Source organism: Danio aesculapii, chromosome 11 (genome assembly GCF_903798145.1).
Source record: "Danio aesculapii chromosome 11, fDanAes4.1, whole genome shotgun sequence".
In the NCBI taxonomy this organism is placed as follows: domain Eukaryota; kingdom Metazoa; phylum Chordata; class Actinopteri; order Cypriniformes; family Danionidae; genus Danio; species Danio aesculapii.
The window spans coordinates 37,467,552-37,487,162 of NC_079445.1; the positions used below are offsets into that span (position 1 = coordinate 37,467,552).

General features: G+C 34.8%; 1 protein-coding gene across 1 annotated transcript in view; it reads right to left on the reverse strand.

The window, feature by feature from the left end:
• The window catches only part of cacna1da (calcium channel, voltage-dependent, L type, alpha 1D subunit, a), a 173,469-nt gene that overhangs the window by 98,719 nt on the left and 55,139 nt on the right, over positions 1–19,611 (reverse strand). The window contains exons 4-7 of the mRNA XM_056468396.1: positions 14,258–14,427; positions 12,451–12,603; positions 10,160–10,353; positions 7,374–7,477 (exon numbers count right to left, since the gene is read on the reverse strand). Of these exons, the coding sequence (XP_056324371.1) occupies positions 7,374–7,477; positions 10,160–10,353; positions 12,451–12,603; positions 14,258–14,427 (621 nt within the window). The remainder of the gene's footprint in view (positions 1–7,373; positions 7,478–10,159; positions 10,354–12,450; positions 12,604–14,257; positions 14,428–19,611) is intronic.

The following is a 19,611-nucleotide window of genomic DNA, read 5'->3' on the forward strand; positions in this document are numbered from 1 at the left end:
ACAGCTACATGATACAAATTTTCTATAAATTTAAATATCTATGCAAAAGAAAGTAGATCTGTTTATATGTATGTGTGTGTGTAACATTCATTCATTTATTTTCCTTTGGCTTAGTCTCATTATTCATCAGGGGTTAGCTTATTCAACATTTGTTTTACACTTGTTTTGCATTTGTTTGATAATCTTTCCTTCCCGCCGCAACCCAGTACTGGGAAACACTCATACACTCTCACATTCACACACATACACTACGGCCAATTACTTTTTTTCAATTCACCTACAGCACATTTCTTTGGAGTGTTGGGAAACCGAAGCACCCGGAGGAAACCCACGCCAACGTTTGCAAGAACATGCAAACTCCACACAGAAATACCAACTGACCCATCCGGGACTCGAACCAGTCTTTCTGTGAGGCAACATGATCTTCTTGCTGGGAGGTGACAGTGTTAACCACCGAGCCACTGTGGCACCCTGTGTGTTACATTCATTCATTCATTCATTCATTTTCATTTCGGCTTAGTCCTTAAGTAGTTAGTAGTTTATTATTCTGGGGTCGCCACAGCGGAATGAACCACCAACTTATCCAGCATATTTTTTACGCAGTGGATGCCCTTCCAGCTGCAACCCATCACTGGGAAACCTGTGTGTTATATACATATACATAATACATTTATATAATATACTCACAATAAACAAACTTTTCTTAATTTGCGATGAATCGGGATTCATTTTTGCCTAGCACTAATTATTATAAAAATTGAGTTAAGCTAACGTAACGGTTTCAAATTACAATGGATTTACTCACTTTTTAAAGAAACTAACTGCTTTTTACAGTGTAGGAGGTTACCGACTCAGATTGATGTTGTTTTTTGTTTGTTTGTTTATGTAATCTTTGTGAATTGTATTAAAATGCTAATTTAATGTCTACTAGACCAACTTTTCTGATAGCACAATAACTTTTAAATAAAAAGAAGCAACCACACTTCTTTTCTAAGTGATGTTTCACGAACTAATTACGAGAGGAGCACGTGATATGATTGATCATCAGTAATCATTAGTAAGCCAATCGGATCATTCCAAACTCACTATAAATAGTGCGTCCAGCATTATTACCTATCTTCGTTCATGAAGAATCCCTCCATCCACCCCATCTCCCCCCTTTTCTCCTTTACCAAGGGGAGCTTCAAAGAACTAACTGATCTCATACTCCCCTTACATGCTCATTGACCAGGTGGGAGCCCTGGGCTCAATTATCTTCCAGCTCAGGGTTTTCTCCTGGGACAGCAAGACAAACCTGCTATCAAGTATTGCTATCAAGCAATATCTAAGTGTGAACTATTGAAACAATCTACAATAAATTTATTTATCATTCATATCTGTAACAAACAGCAACCAATTAATATAAGCAATTATAATAGTGAGGTTATCATGAGTAGCTATGAAATTTACTATTAATATACAGTTAATGTCAAAATGATTTTTTTTTCAAATATTTCCTAAATTATGTTTAAAAGAGGGCGATGCAGTGGAGCAGTAGGTAGTGCTGTTGCCTCACAGCAAGAAGGTCACTGGTTCGAGCCTCGGCTGGGTCATTTGCCGTTTTACAGTCCAAAGACATGCTGTACAGGTGAATTGGGTAGGCTAAATTGTCCATAGTGGATGAGTGTGAATGAATGAGTGTGTATGGATGTTTCCCAGAGATGGGTTGCAGCTGGAAGGGCATCCGCTGCGTAAAACATGTGCTAGATAAGTTGTCGGTTCATTCCGCTGTGGTGACCCCGGATTAACAAAGGGACTAAGCCGAAAAGAAAGTGAATGAATGAATGAATGTTTAAAAGAGCAAGGAATTTTTCACATTTCGGCTAGAATAGAAGCGGTTTTTAATTTAATTAAGCTATATATTTTTAGATTGTCTGCAGAACAAACCATCGTTATAAAATGATTTGTCTAATAACTCTAATTTGCCTAGTTAACCTAATTAACCCAGTTAAGCTGAATACAAGTATCTTGAAAAATATCTAGTGCAATATTACAGTTTGAACTCTCACCACGGCGAAGATGAAATAAATCAGTTATTAGAAATGTGTTATTAAAACTGTCATATTTAGAAACTTGTTAAAAAATCTTCTTTACATTAAACAAAAATAATATTCAGGGTGCTAATAATTCTGACTTTAATTGTATATGCTCATTATTTACACTTATACATGTAGCTAAACATTGTGTAAATGCTTCAATGTCCTGCCAGCAGAGTGCATGCTTGCCCACAAAGGGCTAGGAAAAATCTCACACACTAACGTGCCTGAAAGGTCACACGATGTGTGTGGCGTCCTTAATAAAATGGCAGAAGCACATAAATAGAAACCAAATGTAATTTCAGAAAAATGCGCAATCTGCTGATTGTATATGTTGCACCATAGGCACGACGTGTGCATCTCTCTTGGAGGAATTTAATAACCCTGCAGCTCGAAGAAATCCTGAAGGACTTACGGGCACAGGAAGGAGATTAATTTCACCCTTTGGAAGGGGGTCAGAAAGTCAGTGCCCCCCTCTGAAGGAAATGAAGGAGCAGAGGATGAATATGAGTGATTTCTTGTTGTCTTTCTGATGTCAAAAATCTAAATAACGGTATTGAAATGAGTCTGGATCAGTTCTCCTTCCTCACCTCCATCTGCCCTTCCTCCATTTTTCTCATCTCTTCCTGTTTCTCATGTCAGTCCCACAAGATCATACGGTGTATTTAAAAAAAAAAAAAAAGAAAGTAGCAACTTTTCATTACATGATGTAACTAAAGAAGAGTCAAGATTGAAATAGGAAAATTATCAAAATGTTTTGGTCATTCTTGAGGAGATGCTAACGGTCTAATTTGATTCATTGATCTATGCTAAGCTAAGCTAAAAGAGCTCCTGACAGACTCAGAGATCGGCTGAACGGATTTAAAAAAACAGTAAATCTAAACTTTGTACATCTTGTAAAATGTGGGAAAAAAGTGGAATGTTTCTTTAAATCTGCATATTAAAATGATTTTCAAAAGATCATGATGGCAAAAATTCAGCTTTTATTCACAAGTATAAGTTACATTTTAAATTGCATTTAAGTAATAATATTTTACAACAATAGTATGAAAAGACTTCAAACGTCTTACAATAACATTATAAAAATGGTTGTACCAACCCAAACCTTTGAATAACAGTCTATTTAAGTGCTGAATTGATAAATAATCCTGATGGTAAGATGGCATAATGTTACTTTTGCGTTACTTTTTCTTACCTGGCTGAGGTTTGATCTCTTTCAGAGCTTACAGGTTTTTTAGTTGTTTTTTTTTTTTTATTTAGGATAACGTTATTTTAGCGTTGCATGTCATATATACAGTTTACTGAAAGTCTAAAGCAATGCGTTTGCTACTTTTGTACTTTTTGGACACTATCATACGCCCAGCTCAATAAGGCGCAAGACGTGTATTGCGCGATTTTGTTGCTATTTTCAGACCAGCACAACCCTAATTTTCACATTTTGCGCTATGGGTCTAAAAAGGCGGTGTGTTTAGGCATTGTTGCTACGTTGCTATTTTGAGGAACTGAAACACATCGCACTATTGACCAACTGAAAGCTGGCCTAAAGTCACAAACATCTTTACATTTGAAAAAAATTAAAAAAGAATTAAAATGTTACAAAAATAATTATTTTCTTATATTATAATTTGTTACATAAATATAAAAACCACTGCCTCCATACTGTCTTCATGTTGGGTGGGTTTGTGGGGGGGTTATTCATGACAATTTCAGTTTTTTGACAATTTGCATTTATGTATTGTTATTATTATTAGCTGTATTATTTATTACATGCATATTTATATTTGCTTTAATAAAAAAAGTTTAGATTTGTCCATCTGTTGGGTTTTGGAGACGTATGGAACGCTATATGGGACGTGTAGAACGTGTGTTTGGATATAATTTATTTATATGGGTACATATAAATCACGCTGCAGATGGTCTGTTTCACTGTTTTCTTGCTTTTAAAGCATTCAGTTTTTCCACTAACAAAGTCTGCCATGTGAATAGCAAATGCACCATAGCGCGATGCAACTGACTCTTAAAGGGAATGGGACATGAGACTCTGATTGGTTTAATGCATGTTATGCTCAAAACACAACCATAACTCATTAAGAACAACACTGTTAGACCATCCGCCAGGGTGCATATTTTTCCATCCTTAAAATAGCAAAAGTGGATTCAGACCTGCCCTTATTTGCACCATAAGCTTAAGACTATACGTCTAGATTGTTAAAATAGAGCCCTTTGTTTTATTGGAGAAGTAAAACCACTGCCTATTGAGACAATGCCCTTTTCCTTTTCTTACGTGAGTTCAGAATAATGAGAATACTTCCCTCACAGAAATGTACAGCTTTACCATCTTGGTTTCTGTCTTTTCCCATAGTGACTGCGGGAATCGATGTGACTAATTCAGCAACTTTTTGTTTTTTAAAAAGCTAATTACCTAAACTAAAAAGTAACCTGCATTACATTTTCTAAAAATTAAATGAAATATTATTACTTAATTATTTTAAGTTATGCGTTACTCTACTCATTACTTAGAAAAGTAATAATAAGCGTTACAAGTAATGCATTATCCACAACACTGGATCTGTTGAATTTTAAACAATCCTCTGATTTTGCCCTAGACACTGTCCTTCCGTCTGAACAATTCGCTTTCCCTTCCTTGACTTTGCTCAGTCTGAATCACATCCGCTCTCATAGTCTTTCATTCTGACCTTGCAATGACTCTGTTTAATAATGTCATCAGCTCAGAATGATTCAACCTGGCAGACATGAGGATCATTTCACAGCACACAACACTTCAGAAAACACCTGAAACCTGTAAAAAATATCTTACAGTTACAGAAAAAGAATTGCAGACACTGCAAGCAGATGGATTTGAAACATTGCAAGTTTACGATGAATCTAAATTTCTTTCGGTTTTTAACTGAACACATATGCTAGTATTTATGGTAATCTGAAAATATCTTCAACAGATTTGATTATAAAACATCAATTTGACTGACATATTGGCCGGACATTAGTTTTATGTCTTAAAGGTAATAATTAGGACATAACACAGGCATCAAGAGGTTAAACTGCTGTGTGGAAAATAAAACAACATGGCAACAATGGATGAACAGCTAAAACCTGGATGTTTATTATATATTTACACTAGTAAATATGGCACTACTCAAGGTTCATTTAGGTCTTAGTGCTTTCTGTACAATATTACAACAAATTATTATCAATTTTATAATGCAAGCATAAAAATTAATATTACCAATAAATCATAAAGAAATGTGTCACTGATTCTAATAACTAATTATTGTTATTAAACAGTATAATAAATAATCATTGTAATAGTTTATATTTATAATAATAATAATAATAATAATAATAATAATAATAATAATAACAACAATAATAATGATATTGTTGTTGTTGTAAATGTTATAATAACATTAATAATAATAATAATAATAATAATAATAATAGTTTATTAATGATAATGTTAATATTATTATTATTTTTTTAAAAATAATTATTATTGCTTGGAAATTTATATTAATTTAAACTCTACAATAAATAATCAATGTAATAGTTTATATTTATAATAATACCAATAACAATACCAATAATAATAATAATACAGATAATAATAATAATAATAATAATAATAATAATAATAATAATAATAATAATAATAATAATAATGTTGTTTTTGTAAATGTTATAATAACAATAAGAATAATATTAATAATAATGCTAATAATAATAACAACAATAATAATTTAATATAATTATCATTATTATTATTGTTATTATAACATTTACAAAAACAACAATATTATTAATATTATTATTATTGATATTATTATTATTATTATTATTATTACTATTATTATTATTATTATTACTATTATTGTTATTGTTATTATTATTATTATTATTCATTCAATTTCTTTTTTGCTTAGTCCCTTTATTAATCAGGGGGTTGCCACAGCAGAATGAACCACCAACTTATCCAGCATCTGTTTTACGCAGCGGTTCCGGCTGCAACCCATCTCTGGGAAACACCCAAACACTCTCATTCACACACATACACTATGGACAATTTTAGCTTTCCCAGTTAACCTATAGCGCATGTCTTTGGACTGTGGGGAAAACCAGAGCACCCAGAGGAAACCCACACGAACGCGAGGAGAACACGCAAACTCCACATAGAAATGCCAACTGACCCAGCCGAGGCTTGAACCAGCGACCTCCTTGCTGTGAAGCGACAGCACTACCTACTGCGCCTACTACCTACTTGGAAATTGATATAATATAAATTTTATGAAAAATAATCAATGTAATAATTTATATTCATAATAACAATACTACTACTAACAATTATAATAATAAGTATTAGTATTACTATTATTATTATTATTGTAAATGCTTTTATTATTAATATAGTTATAAATATTATTATTATTTATTTTTTATTACTGCTTGGAAATTGATATTAATTTAAACGGTATAATAAATAATCAGTGTAATAGTTAATAATAATAATAATAATAATAATAATAATAATATTGTTGTTGTAAATGTTATAAAAATAATAAATAATAATAATAATAATAATAATAATAATAATAATAATTATTATTATTATTATTATTATTATTATTATTATTATTATTATTATTATTATTATTGCTTGGAATATGATTTTTAATAATAAATGTAATAGTTTGTATTTAAAACAATACTAATATTACTACTACTAATAATAATAATAATTATTATTATTATTATTGATGTTGTTATTATTAATATTATTATTGCTTTTATTAATTCTATGATATCTATTTCTATACATTTTTTTTACCAGAATCGACTCTATAGCCTTATGAATAAAACTGGATTAGCTTTCAATTTTTGTCCATGACTGTCTACGATCTATCAAACTTCATGCTCAACTCCATGCAAAAATAACTTTAGATAAGATGTTGAGGGAAAATAAAAATTAAAAAAACACTGCAATCTCCACAGCACACAGAGATTCTCGTTCTCTTACCCACTCAGTACACCCAGAACAAGATTCAACACAAAAAACGAGCCCAGAATGATCAGACTAACAAAGTAGATCCACGGCGTCTCCCAGCCAATGGCGTCATTCACCTACAGGGGTCCAAATAGGATGGTTAACCCAGAGCAAGAGTGACTACATTCAGCTTAGAGAAACTCCAGGCACGGAGTTCAGTTTTGCAAGACAGAGAGAGAGAGAGAGAAATAAAAGGACCAGAGATCAAGAACTGCAGAGAAGAGAAAAGAGGAGCTGCTCACCCGCTCAACACACCCAGAACCAGGTTCAAGACGAAGAAAGAGCCGAAGATCACCAAACTCACAAAGTACACCCAGGGCAGCTCCAAACCCATAGCATCATTCATCTGAAAGAGGAGAGGAAGACAACCAGGAGGAAAAAAAGAATGATAGTCTAAGTATGTGAGGGAAACTGTGAGAGAAAGTGTTAAAAACAGAGCTAGAGAAGATTTTGCTTTTAAAAAAGTTAGACGTTTTAAAGAAATACCACTATTATTCAATAATAATGAATACAATATGTAAGATAAAACTGATGAAAAAGGAAAGACAAACAGTCCCACACACTATCTATAAGTCTGGAAAAATAAAAATTACATTTTACAGAACTGTCATGCATTTTGATTAAAAAAAACGTTTGGAAAAGATCCAATTAATTAAAAATAACAAAATATGAAAAATGAAATAAAATAAATTAAAACAGTTAAAATTAATTATCAATAATCAATAAATACAATATAAAAATAAAACATTATTTATAAAGTATAGGATTAAACTGTTTTTTCAATTTGTCTGGCATTGACATTTTCTTAGAATAAATAATTTCATCTAGTTTATTTTGTTTACACAAACACATACAGTATACACACCCTACACAACTTATGCAAATTTTACAAAACTGTTCTTACTAAGTTCTGTATTAGATCTTTTGTCTGACATTTTTTAACAAAACTTTAAAAATAAACAAATTAATTAATTAAAAAGGGAAAATGTCATTAAAAATGCGCTACTTTAGTAAGATCAAAATGGAAAAATGTGACTGAATGCATTACCTATTCATTATATTCTGAAATCAAGCATGAAAAACAAACAGTTTCTTTCTGATTAAAGGCACAGTTCACCTAAAATGAATTTAATGCATAATTAAATTAATTTTGCTCACTATTTACTCAAGCAGCTTTCTGTATTTTGTGATTCATGTTTTTACTATTCCCCATTTATTTATGCTTTTTAATTGCATTATGGAATTGTGATCTTTCTTCCAAAAACTTTTGTTTTTTTAAGTGACTTTCTCTAGGGTTTACAGAGAATGGTCTGAAAAGAGAAAATATCCAGTGAGTGGCAGTTCTGTGAGTGCAAATGCCTTGTTGATGCCAGAGGTCAGAGGAGAATGGCCAGACTGGTTCCAGCTGATAGAAAGGCAACATTAACTCAAATAACCACTCGTTACAACCGAGGTATGCTGAAGAGCATTTCTGAACGCACGACATGTTGAACCTTAAGGCGGATGGGCTACAGCAGCAGAAGACCACACCGGGTGCCACTCCTGTCAGCTAAGAACAGGAAACTGAGGCTACAATTCGCACAGGCTCACCAAAATTGGACAATAGAAGATTGGAAAAACGTTGCCTGGTCTGATGAGTCTCGGTTTCTTCAACGACATTCAGATGGTAGGGTCAGACTTTGGCGTCAACAACATGAAAGCATGGATCCATCCTGCCTTGTATCAACAGTTCAGGCTGGTGGTGGTGGTGTAATGATGTGGGAGATATTTTCTTGGCACACTTTGGGCCCATTAGTACCAATTGAGCATCTTGTCAACACCACAGCCTACCTGAGTAATGTTCCTGACCATGTCCATCCCTTTATGACCACAGTGTACCCATCTTCTGATGGCTACTTCCAGCAGGATAACGCGCCACGTCATAAAACGCAAATCATCTCAGACTGGTTTCTTGAACATGACAATGAGTTCACTGTACTCAAATGGCCTCCACAGTCACCACACTCAAGCACCTTTGGGATGTGGTTGAACGGGAGATTCGCATCATGGATGAGCAGCCGACAAATCTGCAGCAACTGCGTGATGCTCTCATGTCAATGTGGAGCAAATATCTGAGGAATCTCTGAGGAATATTTCTCTGAGGAATATTTCCAATATGTGTTGAATATATGTCACAAAGGATTAAGGCAGTTCTGAAGGCAAAAGTGGATCCAACCCGGTACTAGTAAGATGTACCTAATAAAGTGGCCGGTGAGTGTATATTACAGTATAAAAAGCATGCAATAAACTGCCAGTTTCTGTTATTTTACAGACTTATTTCTCTATATATTTTTTAATATACATTATATTATTTAAAACTGCTAAAATGTCAATAAAAGTTACTTTGTTAAACTGTAGAATTGAATTTTCAACATCAACAGTGGACAGAGCAGAGCTCAAGCTCCCATAATGCACTTCACAACTGTAAATACATGGAAAACACTTAAATGTAGAAACTGTTAAAAGTTTTTCCAACATTCTTCAGTATATCGTCCATCATGTTCAACAGAAGAAATGCCTAAAAAGTGGCAGAATTTACATTTTAGGGTGAACTATCCCTTTAAATGTTAATCTAAAGTGTCTATGGTGCTTTACATTTAACTGAGACTTTTTAAATCCTGCTTAACAAGGTTTAAAAACAGCTATTAAGAATTTCTGGAGATGATTCACTGCTAAGCTGGAAATCTAACTTTCTAGTTCTGCTGCTGTAACTGAAGCGTATGCTGAGATGAAATCTATTCCAGCGGCTGATGTGAAAGGGTGGGCGGATCTCATCAGAGCACACTGGTCAGTCACAGATCCTTGAGTTCCTGCTTCAGTGTGTGTGGGCTGCTGGTTTGAGCATCTCGCATGCTCCTCAAAGCACTAATGACTGTACGAGCACTTCATCCTCTCTACACAAATATAATTATTGACTAACGCTCATTATATGCCGGCAAGACGACGTGCTAGGAACAATGTGAGAGGAAGTAAGCATTTAAATACTAACCCAATAAAGCACGTCCGTCCAGCCCTCCATGGTAATGCATTGAAACACAGTGAGCATGGCGAACATGAAGTTGTCGAAGTTCGTGATGCCTCCGTTGGGTCCTTGCCAGCCTTCCTTACACAGAGTGCCATTAATGGGGCATGTGCGGCCGTGACCGTTCACCGCACAGGGTGCCGGTTCATCCTCTAAAATCTCTGCAGAGACAGAAGATCAAATGTATACAAGTGTAATGTAGCTTTATAAACACAATTCCTACATTATTTTCAAGCAATTTATCAATAAAAATTGTTCCAATCTGCTACAAAGAAACAGCATGTAATATTGAATAACAATATATTTATTTTACAATATAACAATATATTTATATTGTTATTCAGCATTACATATTACAATATATTGAAAAACAGGTCACTTTACAAGGTTTTATTACCTAATGTATGTACTAACATGAGCTAATGATGAACAATATTTGTACAGCATTTATTAATCATACTTCAACATTTACTAATGCATTATTAACATCCAAATTATGTTTGTAATTAGAACTGTATATTCATGAACAACTGTATATTTATTATCTAATGTTAACTAATATGAACAAATACAGTAAAACATTTTTTGTTCATTGTTAGTTCATGTTCGTAAATGCTTTATTTAACAATCAGTAATTCAGCCTTTTTGTAAAGTGTTACTAAAAACTAAAAACTAAAAACAATATTTTTTCTAGCAAAAATATAAATTTGTGCTTTAGCAATAAAAAAGTAAATAAATTATATATATATATATATATATATATATATATATATATATATATATATATATATATATATATATATATATATATAAAATGAATCAGAAAATATTTATTTAAATTAGGTTATATGTCACTGCCATTATTTATATATAAGTGGCATAAAATGGGATCATATCATTTAAATCGCAATAAATTTTGGGGCAATATATCGCATGACAAAAATTAGATGTGGTAAAAAGTCTACGGATGTGCAATATTTATGGTCTATGACAGTGGTCCCCAATCCCTGGGCTGTGGCTATATTTTTTTTTTGAGTCTGAACGATTTTTTATTTTAACAAATCTTCCTTGGCCTTCCAGGCAGGCGCACCCAGATGAAAACATCTTCAGAATGCTGTGAGCGCACTGCAAGTCACGTGACAAGAACTGACCGATCAGTAGGCATGGTATAAGATATAAGATTCTGACGGTATGATAACGTTGGATAAAAAAATGACGGTTTCAGGGTATCATGATTACTGCTCTAAAATATATTCTTTTTAAATGTCTGGGTAAAAAACAAAAACTTTTTCCCCTTTGAACACAATATATTTTATTTTGAGAAACATTGAAAATATTTTGGAGAAGTAAACATGTCAGGTTAAATACTTCAAATGAATGACAGATTTATTTACATTTTAAAATGACATCTTTAGATATATTTTCTGCTGGAGATACTGTTGTCCTAAAAAAATACAATTAAATAAATAAATAAAAATAAAAATAAAACAAAAATCGTACATATACGGTATAGCAGAAAATCTTTGCGGTTTTAAAACTTTTACTTTTCCAAACTGTGGTATTCCTTGAAAACTGTTATCTTCCAATGCCTACCGATCAGCTTCATATTTTGTATGGAATATACACATTTCGATAAACTAATTATCTCAGACAAACACTGGAGTGTTTTTAATTTTCTCCATAAACAAAACTTGTATCAGAGTTGCAGCAATGTTTTGTCAGATTATCATCCTCTGAAAAAACGGTCGCCCAAAAAAGTCGCCCAGCAATCTACGTACACCACCCCAAAAAAATATATATATATATTTATTCATATTGCTTTCAGATGTTTAGTCAGTAAGGAATTAACACACTTATTTAGCAATGCCAATAACTTCATAAATCATGAAAGACAGTAAAGATTTCGAATTGAACAACAACAAAAAAAAGTTAAATAAATGTTTTTCTCTTAATTTAAAAAAAGAAAACAGCAAAAAAAGCAGAAAACAAACTAAATAATTAATTTGAAAAGCAAAAAAAAACTATTAATAATGTGAATGCATGTGTTATGTCCATGTGTGTGCATAAATGCATGTGTTATGCGTGTTAAGATTGCAATATATTATATTTTAACCCAACACTGATCCCCAGTAATAATATAATTTTTTTAATATGATTTTATCATTTACTGTCGTATTTTGATCAAATAAATGCAGCCTTTATGAACAGAAAGGACAACTCCTACCAATTCCAAACTGCATGTAAGAGGTTAAACATACCTGTCCCTTGGAAATAACAGGAAGCGTGCATTTTTCCAATGAAAAGCTCCAAACCGATAATGGCATAGATGATGATGACGAACAGAACCAGCAGGGCGATGTGGAGGAGAGGAACCATGGCTTTAATGATGGAGTTCAGCACCACCTGTAAACCTGGCGAAGTACAAAAAGGCATACAGATTTACACTCATCCACAGAGTTTTAGTGCTCACTTGGGTGCATTAAAGTCCAAACTTTCACTTTTAACTCCTATTGCATGCACACAGACACAAACTAGTGTCTTCGGGGCATTGATTTAGACAGCTTGTTCTCAGAGAAGGTTCCTGAGGGGATACAGAAAGGAATGCTGCACTTTTCCTGCCATATGGCCGTAACATACAGCATCTCTCAACCAACATCCAATGCTCTGCTCTGAGGACACAGAAGGGGATTCTGTCAAAGTGTCTCATGATTAGATTTGTGCAAAATTATTATTTTCTAAATTATATCGTCAGTGGGATGTATTTAGGGTTTTTATTTAACTACTATTACATTTTTAGATAATAACAAAGATTATACCCAAAACTAATATTTAATTAAAAACTATATTAATGTAGACATATTTTTTAAACCTGCACAAAAGTAAAGTATTGAAGGACAAAAATAATAAGTAAGAAAATACCAAAACTAACAAAAACATACACAAAAAATGTCAAAATCTAATAAAAATATTAATAAAAACAATGACAGTATATTAATGATACCAAAACAACACTGATATCACTATATTCATTCCTTTTCTTCCACCTCAACTGGCTTCTCTTTATGTGGAGGAGCATCGGCTTTACTCCGAGCTCCTCTTGGGTGACAGAGCTCCTCACCCTTTCCATAAAGATGTGCCCTGCCACCCTGCGAAGGAAACTCATTTTGGCTGCTTGTATCTGAGATCTTGTCCTTTCAGTCATGACCCAAAGCTCATGACCATAGGTGAGCGTAGGAACATAGATTGACTGAAGGCAAAGCTCTCAATTCACTAAATTTGTTATGATCACCAGCCATCTAGCGGCTGCAGATTGTTGGTAAACATGCACCTTCACCTGGACTACAATTTTGTCACTTAACGAACTACAAAATCCTTCATGCACTTTGTACACACCAGTTCCTGTTTTACTTGATTGCACGTGCACACACACAGCCGGAGGATAGTTATGGACTGATTACATGGACTTTAAATACAGCACACACACACACACACACACACACATCTTTGCTGAGTCTTGTTTTACTGTTATTGTGAACTTTATAACGTGTTTCCTTTGCCTTGCCGTGTTTTGACCTTTGCTTTGTTTTGTTTGTTTACGTTGCTTACTGCCTGTACCGACTATTTAATGACCACGACTCTGGACTGCCTGTATACATCTGTTTGACTCCGTTAACCGTTGCCTGCCTGACTATTCTCATAATAAATTACATTTGGATCCTTTACTTCATTGTCAGCATCCAACACATTACAATATTTGTGATTTAGATATAATCACTATATTTGATGACAATAAAACTTCACTGTTAAAAATGCTGGGTCCTACACAATTCCTTCATATATTATCCCTCCACAAATAGATTAAGCTAACTTCCATTGTTTTTACAATTTTAAGTAGATTGAAACACTTGTCCCCCCCAAAAAAACTTAAGGTTTGTTTTGGTATTTATATTATATAAGTAGTTTGAACAGGCAGTAAAAGTCATTTTTTTATGTGTAGATTGTTTTAAATGTTTTCAAAAATTGTAATAAATCTTAATGATGAGCGGCTTTTTGTTTTCAACTCACTGGGCACTCCTGAGACCAGGCGAAGTGGTCGCAGCACTCGAAAGGCTCTGAGGGCTTTAACATCGAAACCTCCTGATTTTCCTCCGTGGCCATGAGCGGACAGATTTTCTCCAACTTCTTCCTTCTCACCCCCTTCTTTGGTCAGCATTTCCAAGACAACACTAAACAATCTGGAAAAAAAACAAACCAATCATTGGTAAACACTATAATTGAGAATGACGGTTAGTAATCAACCAGAGAAGTAAAATACCTGTAAATTATATCACTACCTTAACAGTCATGCCTTTCATTAAAGGGATAGCTCAATCAAAATTGAAAATTCTCATAATTTATTCAACTTTCATTTGTCATAAACCTGTTTTGAGTATCTTTCTTTTGTCTAGAACACAAAATAAGTTATTAAAATCTTTAACTCCTGACTTCCATTGTATTGGTTTTTCCTACTATGGAAATGTGGCTTTAAGTGCTAATTCTACCAGGAAGACTTAATGTCACGTCACTCATCTCAATCATTCATTCATTTTCCTTCGGCTTAGTCATTATTTCAGCGGTCATCACAGCGTAATGAACCGCCAACTATTACAGCATATGTTTTTCGCAGTTTATGCCAATCCAGCCGCAACCCAGTATTGGAAAACACCCATACACACTCATCCACACACACACTCATACGCTACAGACAATTTAATTTCTTCAATTCACCTTTATCGCATGTCTTTGGACTGTGGGGGAAACCCAAGCACCTGCAGGAAACCCACAGGAAGAACATGCAAACTCCACACAGAAATGGTAACTGACCCAGCCGGGACTCAAAACAGCGACCTGTGTTGCTGTGAGGCGACAATGCTAACCACTGAGCCACTGTATCGCCCTCATCACGATCAGTTTCAACCAATAGCCACTCGACTCAAGGAATAAATAAGCAATTTATTCTTTTCATTCACTTGATTGCAGATATCAATGCAGACGTTTACCCACCATCCTCCCCACCACCACCAGGTTGGCCCAGTCCAGGGGGTAAGGCTCTGTCATCCTCGGCAGTCATAGCTGGAATTACAAGCTTACAATTCAAGCTATGAACGGAGCCTCCGCCAAAGATATCCTATGTTTTGTTGTTAAATACTTTTGTCAAATAGTACATAAAATAAGGGCAACACAGTGGCGCAGTCGTTAGCACTTTCGCCTCACAGCAAGAACGTCACTGGGTGGATCTGTTGGCATTTTCTGTGTGGAGTTGGCATGTTCTCCCCGTGTTGGCACGGGTATCATCTGGGTGCTCCAGTTTCCCCCACAGGCCAAAGATATGCGGTATAGGTGAATTGAATAAACTAAGGCCCCATTTACACTAATGCGTTTTCATTTTAAAACGCATATGTTTTGCTACAGTTACGCCATCCATCCACACTACTCCGGAGTTTTCGAGCACCGAAAACGGATCGCTTTGGAAACGCTGAAGAGGCTGTTTTCATTCTAAACGCTGCTGCTCCGTCTCAGTGTGGATGGGAAAAAACGGAGACATCTGAAAACGGAGGCAGGGCTGCAGACATTCGCCTCTCTGATTCAATATATTGATTATTGTGACAGGTCTACCTAACTTTTTCCTAATATAGCACAATTCACAAATAGCTTTGAGAAAATGCTTTGACATACTAGGTTAATAGGGCAAAACATCACGACATCTTTGGATTATAACACAGATAAACTAGTTTCAGCACCACATGACTGATCATGACCTTTCCTGAATGTGCCCAATTTAAAATGGCAAGACATTCAATGTGAACACCATCAGACAGCATCATCTGCTGTGTGCATGAAAAAAGCAGCATGTGATGACCTGAAATGACCACAGTGCACTTCTGAATAATCAATCCCAAAATGTCAACTGGTGGGGTGTGATAGTAACACAAAAGATGCATTTCAATATATTATCAACTGGAGTAATTATAAATATTTAGCTGAGTGTGTTCTGTGTAAATGAATGAATGAATGAATGAATGAATGAATGAATGAATGAATGAATGAATGAATGAATGACACAAAAATTGCCAGTGGCAGGTAATGAGTTCCGGTCTGATTGAGTGAATAATTGAATCATTGATTCAAAACAGTTGATTCATTTAGATCAGGAGTGTCAAACTGGAGGTTTCTGGAGGGCCACAGTTAGTTCCAATCATGCTTCAACACACTTACCTGTAGGTTTCAAAGGACTCAATTAGTTTGATCTGGATTTGGGTTGGAACTAAACTGTGCAGAGCTGTGGGCCTCCAGGAACTTAGTTTGACACCTGTGCTTTAGATCTTTGCAAATGGATTTTTGCATTAACTTGCATGATTTGTTCCAAAACGGATGAATTCAGGAGTTGAAAAAGAATAAAAATTCAAAGTGGGGGGGGGGGGGGGAGTTGGGCTAATAATTTTGACATCAAGTGTATATATAGCTTTTCCTCCCTTTAAATAACGTTGCTATTATTCCTTTAAAGACCGTAAAATTTTACAATTCTTAATACTCAAGCAAAATGGAACAAAGTTAAAAAAAAAACTAACAAAGTTCTCACAACTAAGAGGAAAAAAATACAACAGAAAACAAATATGAAACAAACTGTGCATTAGGCATCTTCACTGTAACAAAAAAAAAAGATACAAAAGTCTGACGTCTAATTAAAGCTACAAAAAAACAGGGTTCGGCAAAGGACAGTTCGAGAAACCAGATAAAATGAAACCCAAAGAAAGATCACAGGACGCACACGAGAAAGACGTTAATATTCGCAGAAATGTACGAAATAAGAAAATCAGAAATAGCACTTTTTAGGAAACATGTCACATTAACATATTTGAGATTGTCAACAATGTACATGGCGCCCTCTAGTGGATCTGTCAAAACAAAAACTGCAAGAAGTCCAGGGTTCATATTTATCGGTTCTCAAAAATGTAGTTCTGGGCACATATTTCCAAAGAGCCTGGGTTGTAAAATACACTTGCTTGTGTGATATAAATGAACTACATATGTCGGTGCCTAGTGATTAGTGCGTCGACACATAGCACCCAGGTGCTCGCGGCGATCCGAGTTTGATTCCCAGCTTGAGGTCCTTTGCCGATTGTTCCCCTATCTCTGCTCCCTACACTTTCCTGTCTGTAAATCTCCACTGTCTTGTCAATAAAGGTGAAAACCCCTAAAAAATAATAAAAATATGTGTGTGCGTGTGTGTGTGTGTGTGTGTGTGTGTGTGTGTTTAGTTTCTGCTATGTGGCACATTGTAAAAACAATACTTATGATATTACCATAAAAAACTAACATCACCTAATCATAATAACACCAGATTTAAAAAAAAATACATTTGCTTGTTAGCAAAAGCTCACTCTACATGCATATGCTTTAATTACAACAATGGCAGTGATTCATTGTTTAAAGACCGACTGCCTATCTGTAAGTATCTTTCCCTGATCTTCACTGCAGATCAAGAGCGACAGGCTTGTGAACAGAGGGACAGTAGGTGAAGAGAGAGCTGGAGAGACAGCTCGTTCTGCATGAGGCGAACTGATCGAAATGTGACCTAGCTACCCAGTGGACTGTGTGTGTATGAGTGATGAGGAAATACAGAGGAAAAGCGGAAGAGAGTGAACACAGTTTGAGATGATTTACACAGAAGCAAACACATAAGAACATCAGCGGTGAGAGATACAGAAAGAGAATGACACTGCCAAGTGGACAGGATGCTATATATCGTACTTATAAAATTACAATTTTTTCAATTATAAATGCTGTTCAATTAAATGACTGACTGAATCCCAACCCAGCAGGCACACAATGTCATAAGACATTAATATTAGGTTAGATTAAAGTCGTGACGTGAAATGACCAAAATTCAATGTCTAGCCAGTGTCTAAGTACAATGTTATTTTGATGTCCAAAAATGATGTCAAATGACGTTGATATTTGGTTGATTTTAGGTTGTGATGGAAAGTGACCAAAATCCAACGTCGAGCCAACATCTTAAACCAACGTCATATTGATGTCAAATACTGACAAATAATTTATTAGTCAGGTGTGGCAATGTCTGATAGACATCATAGTGGTAATGTTCACACAACATCAAGCTGTAACTTTATTAGACGTTGATATTTGGTTGAATTTAGGTTGGACGTTGGATATTGACGTCGGCCTGACGCTGGGTTCTGACGTCAACCCGATTTTCAAACAAAACGCAACGTCCCCACGACGATGGGGTACAACGTCAATCTTACATCATGTTGAACTCCTGTGCCTTCTGGTAATGGTTTAAGTACTTTGCAGTTGAATTTAAAAGCTGAATTTCCAGTAATACTATTACAATCTTTTGTGTTTAGTTATCTCTAGAATCCCACTCTAAAACCGCAACCCGCTTTTTTTTTTGCAACACAAGTTTTTGTCCTAACCATCTGCAACAGGGTCATGCAGAATGTCTATCTTAGAAACCATTTCTATTTCTGCAACATTGCGGTACAACAATCATGTGTGAACAGGCCCTTTTGGAAAATACTGGTAAATCCGTTCCGGTAATTTTCCGGAAAGAGAAGCTGTAACATTACCGGTAATTTGCCAGAATGCTGCTTTGTGTGAACGCAAAAGGAAAATTACAGGAAAGAGCAAGTTCGTGTTTAGAACACGTTGATGTAAGACGTCTTCTCCAGCCAATCAGAACATTCAGACACATTCACATCCACATTGTTTATGCAAGTAAAAATAAATAAAAGTTTTTAAAAAAAAGTCTTCGAATATTTTTCTGGACACATTTAGCTGATAGTTGTTAGTCAGATAACGTTTCTATGTTCCTTCTTAATGTCAACTGTGCCAAAAAAATCTATAAAATGCTTATGATAAACCTCTGTTTGTTTACCTTCAAGCTCTGTTTCAGTTACTTGACGCGTGTGCACATGAAGAAGTTCTCCGGTGAGCACACATATTATGTAACGTTACATCTCGACATGCGAAAGTGTTCATCCATATGTTTTCATCGAAGTTGTTCACAATACTTATCCTTCCACAGAATTTGTAATGTAGTCAAATGTGTAAACATTTAGCTGCGGTTCGCACTTCTGCCTTTGGATCTCTCTGGGACAAAGCAGCTGCATGAATGCTAAAGCTTTAAATAAAAGTGAAATCATCAACAAAAGCCAGAGCCCTTCTATGTTTACGAATACAAGCGCAGCTGTTTAGAGGTCATTTCTGGTTAATGATGTCAGAATTTACCGGTATTTTGGAATAGATGAGTGAATGGTCTTTTCTGGAAAAATTCTGGAACGTCCTTGTCTGTGTGAACCACACTTTTTTAAATTTACCTGTAAAGTTGTTCTGGACATTTTTGGATATTTCTGGAT